This window comes from Eriocheir sinensis, chromosome 3 (genome assembly GCF_024679095.1).
Source record: "Eriocheir sinensis breed Jianghai 21 chromosome 3, ASM2467909v1, whole genome shotgun sequence".
Classification (NCBI taxonomy): domain Eukaryota; kingdom Metazoa; phylum Arthropoda; class Malacostraca; order Decapoda; family Varunidae; genus Eriocheir; species Eriocheir sinensis.
The window spans coordinates 25,546,428-25,558,927 of record NC_066511.1 but is presented as its reverse complement, the minus strand read 5'-3'; the positions used below and the strand labels follow the sequence as shown (position 1 = coordinate 25,558,927).

The 12,500-nt window shown below is 45.2% G+C and overlaps 1 protein-coding gene across 6 annotated transcripts in view; it reads right to left on the bottom strand.

Moving 5' to 3' along the window:
- Nucleotides 1–12,500, bottom strand: part of LOC127007147 (nephrin-like) — a 102,900-nt gene that overhangs the window by 5,852 nt on the left and 84,548 nt on the right. For 5 of the 6 annotated variants that reach the window (XM_050877826.1, XM_050877845.1, XM_050877853.1 and 2 more), the window contains exons 3-7: nt 12,422–12,500; nt 12,138–12,248; nt 11,445–11,648; nt 8,430–8,590; nt 4,226–4,370 (exon numbers count right to left, since the gene is read on the bottom strand). The exon at nt 12,422–12,500 is cut by the window's right edge and continues 121 nt beyond it. In XM_050877826.1, the coding sequence (XP_050733783.1) occupies nt 4,226–4,370; nt 8,430–8,590; nt 11,445–11,648; nt 12,138–12,248; nt 12,422–12,500 (700 nt within the window). The remainder of the gene's footprint in view (nt 1–4,225; nt 4,371–8,429; nt 8,591–11,444; nt 11,649–12,137; nt 12,249–12,421) is intronic. The other variant, XM_050877835.1, reaches the window with a different exon arrangement.

Genomic DNA, 12,500 nt, shown 5'->3' with positions numbered 1-12,500 from the left:
TGAGGGCATAGCAGAGGAGGACCGCGAGGGAAGAGCTATAAAACTGCCCGAAGGAATCACTCTGGGCAGCCATACTAAGGAAATCCACCCATCTGTACTGTGAGGGCATAGCAGAGGAGGACCGCGAGGGAAGAATTATAAAACTGCCTGAAGGAATCACTCTGGGCGGCCATACGAAGGAAATCCACCCATCTGTACTGTGAGGGCATAGCAGAGGAGGACCGCGAGGGAAGAGCTATAAAACTGCCTGAAGGAATCACTCTGGGCGGCCATACTATGGAAATCCACCCATCTGTACTGTGAGGGCATAGCAGAGGAGGACCGCGAGGGTTTCCACTAACGCCCAAGTAGGTGGTCTTGCTCCTAGCCGATAAAATACAACAAAAAACTAACAACCTATGATGGCGGCCAGCTGTCAGATTCTGGTTGATGTGGTGGGCGATATATATTTGTCTGATGCTCTGTTCAGTCCAGTAAATTTTTATCATTCAGTTGTCATAATTCAGTCAATTTTCATCGGATTTAGAACTTGAGATTTTCAGCTATAAATACTCTAAAAAGTATGGTGCTGTGTGTGAAATTTATGTTTTGGATATCTTGGTAAAAGACAAACTGACACAGACAGACGGACAGCGATGAAAACATTATCCCACTCCTCGAAGGCAGGCGATACTAAACTTCAGTGTGGTGACGCAGATGTGCGGGCCATTCCGGAGCGGCCACACACAAAAACAGCGACTATTAAATGCAGTGGGCGACAAAGGTTGCAAAGACAGAGAGCTTTTGAAGACGCAAGACTGTCATTTACGTTATTGGAAGATCTGATGAGCTTCAATATCGGCACAGACAAAAGATCTATAAATGATAAATGGTTATGTCCATTGCGTAAGACATGAAGCATCTATTCGTCAAGCTGAAAGCCACCATCATTAATGCAAAGGCCTTCCTCTGAAACAAATATTAACTTTATTTATATGTCATTGTCTGTCTGCATAATGTTTCTGTTAATTTGTCTGTGGCTTTTCTGCTTTTAGACTTTAGAGTATGTTTCTGTCTGTGTGTCTATCTAGCTATCTGTATCTGTTAATATATCTATTATTTGTATGTATATTTTTTTATATTTCTTTATATTTTTCATTTACTTATAAAATCATGTATTTATATATCTATTTATCGACATCGTTTTATCTATCTTCAAATATCTTCGGGAGGGGGCATGACTGACGAGGCCCGCAGAGTCCAGGTCACATCTTTTTCCTCGCCCTCGCGCTCTGTGTTGTGTGGCGGCGCCGTGTTTACCAGCGTTGCGGCGGCGAGGTCGATGCCATGCTGGGGCGTCGGGGCTCAGGGACTCAGCCACTGCGTATCTGTGTCTCGGATCCACTTCCTCCCAAGGGCTTTAATTAGTTGGACTTCTGAATCCCCTGAGACTGCGTTCCCTGTCCCTGTGGCTGTGACCCCTGTTGATTCCTTCGCCAAAGACGTTCACCCACTTTGATCTGTGGCTTTTTTGCTTTTAGAGTATGTTCACCAGTCTGTACGTACCCTTCCATTTTGTACTCATCACAGGTAAAAATATTATACCTTGGAAAATTAAGCTTAGGTATATATGAGTGTATTTTTGTCAAATGAAAGACTTATCGACTCTTCTTGGCAATAGTTTTTTTTTTTGTGGGTAGTGCAAGACGGAGTGATGGGTACAAACTGTGATAACCTCTTTCTTACCTCTTGGCAGGAACTTTTTTTTGCGGTCATTTTATTTAGCCTCCTTTACCGTAGAGAAAAATACTGCCATGTTTTCTCCGGGTCCAAGCCAGCAGCGGCCGTACATTAACGTCTCGCCCTGTGCTCTTCATGTCCTCCAATCAGAGTTAATTGACATACACAGGGCATCGCTATCTCTTTTGTTCAACTTTCTCTTTGTTCACTTATACATTTTGAGTGGGATACACGTGGCAATGCTATATTTTCTACTCCCATGATCTCTCTATGTTCACTTATACATCGTTTCATATTCATCAAGAGTCTCATGGTATCGTACATTTAGTAGTTGCCCCGTCTCCCACATCCTCTCAATCATAGCGAAGTGGGATACACGTGGCAGTGCTATATTTTCTACTCCCATGATCTCTCTATGTTCACTTATACATCGTTTCATATTCGTCAAGAGTCTCTATTTTCTACTCCCATGATCTCTATGTTCACTTATACATCGTTTCATATTCGTCAAGAGTCTCATGGTATCGTACATTTAGTAGTTGCCCCGTCTCCCACATCCTCTCAATCATAGCGAAGTGGGATACACGTGGCAGTGCTGTATTTTCTACTCCCATGATCTCTCTATGTTCACTTATACATCGTTTCATATTCGTCAAGAGTCTCATGGTATCGTACAGTCAGTTATTGCCACGTCTCCCTCATACTCTCCAATCATAGCTGAGTGGGATACACGCAGCATTGTTATCTTTTCTGCTCAGTTGTTTCGCCATGTTCACTTATGTATCGTCTTGAACTATCAGTCAGTTGTCGCCCACATGCTCCCCAATCACAGCTGAGTGTCGTCCGCTCGTCATTAGCACCATTTGTCACGCGCCTCGTGTTTCCCCGGCCATCAGCTCGGCCACGGCTCCATTGACACATTCATCACAACCCGCCGCTCCACTTCCTTGAATCCCATCTGTCTCCCTGCCGCTCCCTCCAGACGTCAGGGCGATGCACGGAGCGATGATGTTTAGGCGAGTGGATTGGTACGGGTGCATTTAAGGGCAAGGAAACATGAACCAGCGCTGGGGGGGGGGGGGCGGGGGTTAAGTGAGATGAGATGGGGAAATGAGGTCAAGAGGAACTGGGATAGTGAAGATAAAGGTGGAAAGGAGTGCTGTTATAAAGTTCTTGAGTGCGTGTGCGTGTGTGTGTGTGTGTGTGTGTGTGTGTGTGTGTGTGTGTGTGTCGAGAGCAGATTTAAGATGCACATGGCTGCGTTTTTACTTGTCAGCCCTTGTGAACCTTCATCTTTCGATGCCTAGCCGTCCGTCTGCATTTTCCCTTGTATACCCGCCTGTCTGCCTGGCTGTCTACCTGTCTGCCTGTCTGCCTGTCCCTCTGCGTGCCTGCTTGCCTGCCTGCCTGTCAGTATGTGCAAATGCCTTCCTGTCACCTGTGGGAATGCTTGATTGCCTTCCATTCTGTCTCACCACCTTCCTCCTCTCCTTGTTCCTCTGCCTACCCTCATGCCTGCGTACAGCTCACTCAGCTGGTCGATAAATAGGTGCCAGGGGAAACCTGTGGGAAGGTAAACTGTGGTAACCCGGATGCTACATTTTCCATTTCTAATGGGTTCTTACCCACCACAGGCTAAGCCGCTAAAGGACCAATGCGGGGGAGATGAGAATCGAGGCCAGGCGGACCTAGAGTGTATGCCCCTAACTTTACCTTTCCTTCCTACCTCACCACTTCCTCTCCTCTTGCTTATTCACCTACCTGCCAGCCTGCTTGACTGGCATTGCGTCCGCTGTCTCATGTCAGTTTCTCATGAATAAAGAAGACCCAGCCTCTACACGACGACCACACCCCTTAGCAGGAGTCTGGATGACTGGCAGCGCGTCAGGCTAAGGAAATTGTTGCCTCTTCTCAACTCAGGTGGTGTGTGTGTGTGTGTGTGTGTGTGTGTGTGTGTGTGTGTGTGTGTGTGTGATTAATTTTTTAGAGAAGACTCGTATATGTGACAGTTATCTATCGAAAAAGACGAGTAAAGCTGTTAGGGTGGATTTTTTAAAGACTATTTTAATTTGAGTGACATTCATTCAATAAGTGAATGGCTGTCAGTTATGTTCCTAATATATTAAACGCATGTAATGCACGAGAGCACGGGATTCTGTTTGGGCAGTGTATGAGTTGCTCACAATCAGTTGTGAAAAAAAAAATGTTGACAACCGGCTTAGCTTTTTTTACCGTCCTTAACAGGCTGATGCAAGAAACGCTGTTATTGGTACTTGAAGGAAAATGAACCGTTATTGGTACTAACAGGTAGGAACGCTTTCATTGGAGTGAAGGGAACCCAGCTGTATATACAGTGAAAGGAACATTGTAAATGGTACATACAAGGAATAAAACGTATCACCTATATGTGACTTACCTATACGCTGACTTACTGAATGAGTTAAGAAAACACAGAGACGAAGCACAGTGGTATCCATAGCGGGGGAGGGAACACAGTGGTACTCACAGTGGACGTTGAGTTTGTAGGATTCCTCAAGGACGGAGGTGGGCAGCAGGGGGTTCTCGACGCGGCAGGTGTACACGACGCCGTGATCGCTGGGCTGAGCCACGATCCTCAGGGTGGAGACAGTCTTGTTGACCAGCCGGACCTGCTGGAGACGCCACAGTGACACGTTAGGCAAGGAAGGGAATCTCCGCACACATGTAGCCTAGATCAGCAGTCTTGGAACTTTCTTTTTCTTTTGTGAATCACTCTTCTTTCAAGCACTTCACGACACATTTGCAAGCTTCTCGACAGTACAGAGAGAGAGAGAGAGAGAGAGAGAGAGAGAGAGAGAGAGAGTGTGTGTGTGTGTGTGTGTGTGTGTGTGTGTGTTCATGTATATTAACTCTTCTTATATTCCTTTTCCGGGTCTTCATGTTCGCAGCATACCCAAATATCCCACCGCCAAAGTGTTCTGACTCTGGCGCGGCCGTTTTCCCCTTGATCTGAATGACATGAACTTGGTCATTAATTGCAGTCCTTACCCTTGCACAACTACATAACCTGCCTCACCACTATTTCCAGGCAACCCTCCACTACTCATCACTATAAGCACCACCACCACCACCGGTTCGCCATCACCGGCACCACAACCTCCACAGCTGCAGCATTCCCTCTCTTCTCGCTACTTCACCGCTGTATGCGTTCCTGTGCTCGTATTTTACTCTTTTATGTTCTCTTTTTCATCCTGCTCGGAGACCCCACGCAGAAGCTTTGAATAAATCAGCGTATGTGCCTCACTGTCGACACAAAAGCACCGCGTCATAAACAAACACAGAAGAGGAGACGCTCATTCTTCGCGCACATCCACCTTCCCCTCTCTCATTCACTCCGCCAGACTCTCCCCTTCCTCTCCACTCCACTTTCCTCTCCTTCAATTAACCTCACTCTGCCCTCTCCCTGCTCAACCTTATATATATTTGCATTTCTCACTCTCTACCTCATTTTACCTGCTTTCTCCCTCCTCCTCACTTTCCCCTTCTGCTCCACCTCACTTTCAACCTTCTGTTTTTTATCTCTCACTTTCGCTCTCTAACTGACTTTCACTTTCCCTTGGCACCTCATTTTCCCCCTTCTTCCTTACTTTCCTCATCATCCCATTCTCCTTTCATCACCATACCTTCCCCACCTCACTATCTCCTCCCCCACTTCAAGCTCTACCTTCCTCTTTTCTCTTAATTAACCCTACTTTCCCCTCTCCTCTCTCTCTCCACCTCACCGTCTCACTTTCCCCTTCGCCAACTCTACCTCACTTGCCCTCTTTACTCTCCTCTCCACTTTTCCCTCCATCATACCACTCTACCATCCACTTCCCTTTTTACCTCATTTTACCCCTCCCTCTCCACGTTTTCCCTCTTCCACGTCAATTTCCATTATCATCTCCTCACCACACTTTTCATTTTTCCCCTCCATGTCCATCTCACTTACTACTTTTTGCTCTACCTCATTCTTCTTTCCCGCTGTCACCCTACTCCCACCTTTTCACTTCTCATGTTCTCACATTCTCCACCTTACTTTTCCTTCCTGTCCCCCTCTCCCCCCTTTTTTTTCCCTCCCTTCTCTCCGCATCTTTTTTTCTCTTCCTTTCTCCCCCTCACTTTTTTTCCGAACTTTCCTCTCTCTCACCTCCTCACGTTCCTCTAGTCTCAGCAGTTTACTCTTATTGCTTCATTATCCGCAGGTACGTGAATACCGCACACTAAAGGAAATTCAGAAAAGCGTCTCCTTCCCCCACACAGCTCCTTGTAAGTGAATGCGATCTCACTTTTTGCATGTCCATATTCGTTTCCGTGTGTGTGTGTGTGTGTGTGTGTGTGTGTAATATTCCGGAACCAATCGACCAGCCAGTCATACAGTTATGTTGTAGGGTTTAATTATATCGTAATTTGTCATGAAACACGCAATAGATTCATAGTCGGAATGCTGTCGACCGTACTGTATACCGGGCGCAGAGTTGTGAATGGAATTTTACATGAATACGTAAGCAAATATAAAAGAGACTAAAAAAAAAATGGTGGTACGTTTTCAGAGCATTAATGAAACCCGGGGCCCATCATCCCAGGCTGAGAGATAGGGCGCATGCTTCATTAGCGGCACGAGGTCAAAAAAAAAAAAAAAAAAAAAAAAAAGCGAGTAAAATTTGTCTCGGTGTTTGTAGTAAAATGTATCCACCGGCGGACACTCCAGACTTAATCACGTGTCCTGCGGCTGAAAAGAAACCCGGTATTGTGGTGTGTGTGTGTGTGTGTGTGTGTGTGTGTGTGTGTGTGTGTGTGTAATATGTGTGCGTATATTCGTATGCATGTATAAGTCTGCTTTCTCTCTCTCTCTCTCTCTCTCTCTCTCTCTCTCTCTCTCTCTCTCTCTCTCTCTCTCTCTCTCTGTCCTCTGCTTTCTCCAATCCTTTCTCTCTTCCTACTCCCCATCTTGTCCCTCCCTCCCTCCTCATCCTCGTTCAAGGCCTTCTTGGAAATTCTTGGTTGAATCGTCTTTCTTTGCCCCTTATCTTTCTCCCTTGCCTTGTCAGTCTCTGTGTTTGCCTGTCTCTCTCTCTCTCTCTCTCTCTCTCTCTCTCTCTCTCTCTCTCTCTCTCTCTCTCTCTCTCTCTCTCTCTCTCTCTCTCTCTCTCTCACACTCCTCCCTCAACAAACTCCTTTAACTCATCCCCCCACCCCACCCCCAGCCTTCCAGCTTCACTTCGTCTCTGCCTCATCCCTCCGTCCTTCCTTCCCACACATATCCCTCCTCTACTATTCTTCATCCTCCCCTGCTCCACCCTTTAAACCAGGGGTTCCCAAACCAGGGGTCGGGACCCCAAGTGGGGTCGGAATGCTCATTATGTGGGGTCATAAAGGTCATGGGGTCGGTGGGGTCGCTGAGGTACCCCCAAGGTCTGGGTGTACGAAATATCCAAGCAGGGATTACGAGACCATGTGAAATTCAGTGCTGTATAGTACTTTCATTGAGAATAAATAACAAGTCAAATAATAAATAATAATTGCTTCAAGCACCCTCACACGAGCCACGACTGACCGTTGTATCCCCCTCTCCCTCACTCCCTTACTACCCTCCCCGCTCTTATTACATCTCGTGAAATTCGCGGAATCTAAATTTCGTTTTATCTCCCTATTTACTAATTTATTCCAAAAATTTCGCATCATCATTATCGTCAGCACCCGTAGGACTTTGGTATATATGCAAAAGAATCCTCACTTCCATGGTTTTTGATAACTGATGAAATTAAATTCACATAACAAATCAACCTCTGTGCAGGAGTGAGAGCACTCACTTGTGTTTCCACCCCCGCAATTTCATGTGGTGTCTTACAAGGGCCGCTTTCACAGTCACTTTGCTTGTTTTGATCGTTACCAATGGTCGCGATCGACGCTATGGTTTTCCACGTGAAACTGGCCTATGGGGTAGTGGCGGCTGCAGAGGAAGCGCGAGGTGTTGAGAGTGTGTCGTAAGGTGCGTAGCTAGGCTAACCCCGCAGCCGCCACTACCCCATCGGCTAGTTTTAAGTGGAAATACTATAGCGGCGATCGCCGCCATTGGTAACAATCAAAACAAACAAAATGACTGAAAGCGGCCCTTGTTAGTGTGGTAAGATGGTGCAATGCTATGATACGTATTGCGCAGCAAAGGAGGCATCACATTGGGAAGAGAAGTGATGATGTTGCGGTACTCCTGAAAATAACATTAATTGAAATATATTTAGTAACACGAGTACAATTCCTTTTCCAGCGGCCAGCCATTATGGAGAGGTTTTTAAAGACACCATCTGAAACTTCCACCAAGAAACGGAAACACTCAATTAATTCATCATTCCTCGACCAAAAACTCACAATAGTGCTGTAAATGTAGAAATAAACATAAACACTTGGGATATATATATATATATATATATATATATATATATATATATATATATATATATATATATATATGTATGTATGTATAAATACACACACACACACACACACACACACACACACACACACACACACACACACACACACTTGGGGTCGCACTGAACAGTTGAAAGTGCTGAATGGGGTCGTGCTAGGAAAAGCTTGGGAACCCCTGCTTTAAACCCTTGATCCACGACCTTACCTCCTCACTGCAAAACAAGAAAACACACGCTGCTTCTATATAGTCACGCACTCACCTGCACACTCGGGTTGGTGATGCGTCGGCTGTCGCGCCACCAGGACATAGTGGGCTCTGGTCTGCTCCCCGCGGACGTGCACTCGAGCTCCTCCGTCACCCCCGCAGACACGTAATCCTGCGACCCGGCGACCTTCAGCAGCGAGATCGTAAGCGGAGCCACTGTGACCGGGAGATAGAGACGAATAAGGTTGACTAAGTAGGAAGAGGGATGGTGAGAGATGGAGAGGGCTAAGTAGAGAGGGGTTTAGGGGGCAGGGTAATGGGGTGAGAAGGGTGAGGGAGAGAAAAGAATGGACAATAGTGTAAAGGGTAGAGAGAGAGAGAGAGAGAGAGAGAGAGAGAGAGAGAGAGAGAGAGAGAGAGAGAGAGAGAGAGAGCATTTATAAGTACTTGTTTTGGTAAAATTTAATACAGCCTTCCTTCTATAATATATTCCCTGAGATTTTTTTTTTTTTTTTTTTTTTTTGAAGATGGGTCTGAATACACCTCTGACTTTCAGGTATTTTTCTTTTTGACAAATATTGTTCTCTCTCTGTGTGTGTTTCCTCCGTAGAGGCAATACTTTGTGAGCATTTTTTCCTTTTTTTGTGTGTAGTATCACCGATGTGCCTTATTTCACCGCATTCAACATCAGTAGCTATAATGGCAAAATTAGTAGAAATAGTAGATGTGGGAGTGTTAATATTCGTAGGATTACAGATCAGATTCATTCCGTTGGGTTCCTTTCATTTCATTTGGTAGTTAATTGCATATTTCATTGATTATATTAATACGTGGGTTTTAATGATCAAACTCCCGCGGCCAGAAAATTGCGGCCGCGTGAATGACTTTGTTACACATTTTCGACAGTTATAATGTGTTGGGCGGCGCCGCGGGAAAATGCCGGGCGGGGGGCGTGTTGTTGTTATTATTGTAATTATCATTATTATTATTATTATTATTATTATTATTATTATTATTATTATTATTATTATTATTATTATTGTCCTCTTCTTCTTCTTCTTCTTCTTCTTCTTCTTCTTCTTTTTTCTTCATTATCATCATCCCCGTCACCATCATCATCATCTGTTATTATCATCTGCATCCGTATATATACGACTCAAAGCTCCTCTGCCATCCTCCCCCATCCCTCAAGACCAGTGTCAGGCCACGCAGACTATACACGGGTCTCGGGCCTGAGCATCATAGTCACTCGCCGGACCAGACAGCATTATGGGGTCCGGTGCGGCTAAAGGAGTACCGTAGTTGTGTGTGATTACCTGGCAGCCAGTTAATTACTACTGATGTCAGGTTAGTCCGAACAGGCGATCCGTTAAATGTGCAATCAGATGGTTCCGGGCTTACTTCCTGGAATGTACAAAACGACTGACACACACACACACACACACACACACACACACACACACACACACACACACACACACACACACACACACACACACACACACACACACACACACACACACACACACACACAAAGATAACCCTCAAATGATTCACTGATTCATTCATGATTATTGAATAGTATACCAAGAATGAGGTTACACGTTAAACTACACCTTTTCGTAAAGTCTGCGATATGTCTCCCCTTTTTACACGCATTTCTGGAGTTTTTTTTGTATGCTATTAAGGACTGTAGCCGAAGCACCAGTAGGTTTCAGGACATCTCTGGAACACAGTTTGATCTTTCTTTTCTTGCAATTCTCTTCTTTTGTTTTTATTGAAGTGTGGTAGTGTTTTTTTTGTGATACTTGTCTTGGTCTCTCCCGAGTACCACGAAAAAGGCAATTAGCTACAATTCGTTTCTCCTCTAAATGGCAATGACGATGATGAGGAAGGCGTGTATATCCAGGTTGGCTTGATGCTTCGGTGGCACTGTCTTGGTAACGGCATCCAACTCCTTAATAAGATTTCTGTGTACGTGGCGTTCCTTCCAAGTGGGTCGATATCCTGCCGTGCTCTTCAAACTTGTCCTCTCACGCGAATAATGGAGTTTAATGTTGGTAATTATTTGTCAATGTTTTTGCCAATACTCCTGCTCGTTTTTAGGTACTGAGATCATTATTTTTACGGTCTTTACTATTCTTTAACGACAGTAAATTACTAAAGAGGGATTACAGCTGGCAGCGTGTGATGAACGGGCGGACACAGGCGGGCCCTTATTTTAGGTCTGGCTATTACGGCGCCCTGCCCTTAATCACCTGTCGAGGCATTGATTGAAGAACCTAATGGCTTACCCATAATTAATACCTGCCGAAATATACGTAACGGATGACACCCTATTGATTCCTCGCTCGGCCGCGCCACAACGTACCGTCACACCTGCTGTTCAGCGTGATAATATATTGCATGAGGTGAAATTTCGTAAAAGGGCGTTGTCGTGCAGCGTTAGCGGATATTGGCACCACTGATTATGAAATCCTTTTTTTATTTTTTATTTTTTTTACGAGAGAATTGAATAAAGATGTGATTGAATTTTGAATAATGATTATATTTGAGGACATCGAGTTTTTATATGAGAATTTATTACAGTGGCCATCGATTATGTTTAGAATGGGTGAGTGGGAGGGTCGGACATTTACAGGAGAATGAAATTAGAGTGTCATTTGGCTTATTTAGATAAGGGAATTATGGGCATCGAGTTATTTCCGGAGGGTGGAATTAAAGTTAGATTAGATAAGTTAGCAGTTGGCATCATGTTTTCAATGGAGGATTGGATAGAGATGCCACTGAAAATGTCTAATTGTGTATCTTTCTCTCTTTTTCTCTTTTATTCTTTTTTTTTTCTTTCTATATTTCCTTTTTGCTATCTATTTTTCTTCTTTTCTTCCCTCCTATTTTTCTTGTTTTCTCTTTTTTGTTTTTCTTTTACTTTCCTCTCTTTTTTTCTCTTTCTTACTTGCTTTCTTTTCTCTCTCTCTCTCTCTCTCTCTCTCTCTCTCTCTCTCTCTCTCTCTCTCTCTCTCTCTCTCTCTCTCTCTCTCTCTCTCTCTTCCCCCCCCCCCCACCTTACGTGTCATGTTGATGGTGACGGAGGTGTCGAGGGGCTGCGTGATGTTGTTGTTGGTGGCGCGGCAGGTGAAGGTGGCGTCCAGGAACTGCCGGGACAGGTTATCCAGGTGGAGGAGGTTCCTGACTTGGCCTCGGTGGTCCACAGTGTAGGAGTCCTCCACGAGGCGCCCATCCCGCAACCACACCAGCGTGGGCGACGGCCGGCCTGTGTCGAAGAGAAGATAGGAGATAGTTTAAGGCATAAGTTCGTTTAATATATTTTTTCTGCCTCGATAAATAATCTAAAAATAATTCCACGTCAGCGGGCTATTACTACCTGATGTTAACCTTCACCAGCTCGTGTAAAGACGGAAGGTGAGGTTAGTTAGTCATTCCCTTGACCTTTACTTACCAGAGAGTCTTGATTGCCAAATAAACAATGCACGATGTTTCTCATTTGTAAAAGTTAAACAATGAAAAAACAGAAGGGAAAAAAACCCCAGTGGGTCTATCCCCTTCTCATCTGAGGGTCAAACACGCTCTATAATGAAGGCTCAGTGTGACCTTAGCCGCACGAGATTGGGCACTGACAGATGTGTGGGGCTCTCTGATGCTCCTTGTGTGCATGTATGTTTATATTCAGGGCGATAATTGAAAGTATCTAATTAGGGTGCATTTAATGTTTAGGCAAGGTTTTAGTTATCAAGTGTCTCACCTCCAATCGTCTTGCAGGTAAGGATGACTCTCCCGCCCTCCAGGTAAGGCCCCGCCGTGCCCGCCACCACGGAGCCGCTCTCGTCCGTCACCACCGCCGGGGAGGGAGGCACTGCAGGCAAGACACTGTTGTTTAGTCTTTAGCGGGCCGTGAGTCGACTTAGAGGGCGTTTCTAAGTTGCTTGATTGGGAGATTCTGATGAGGTACACATCACACACACACACACACACACACACACACACACACACACACACACACACACACACACACACACACACACATACCTATGACGGCCAGGTGGACGGTGGAGGTCTTGGAGGGGCCGTGCTCATAGTCCACGCGGCAGCGGTACGTGTCCTGGTC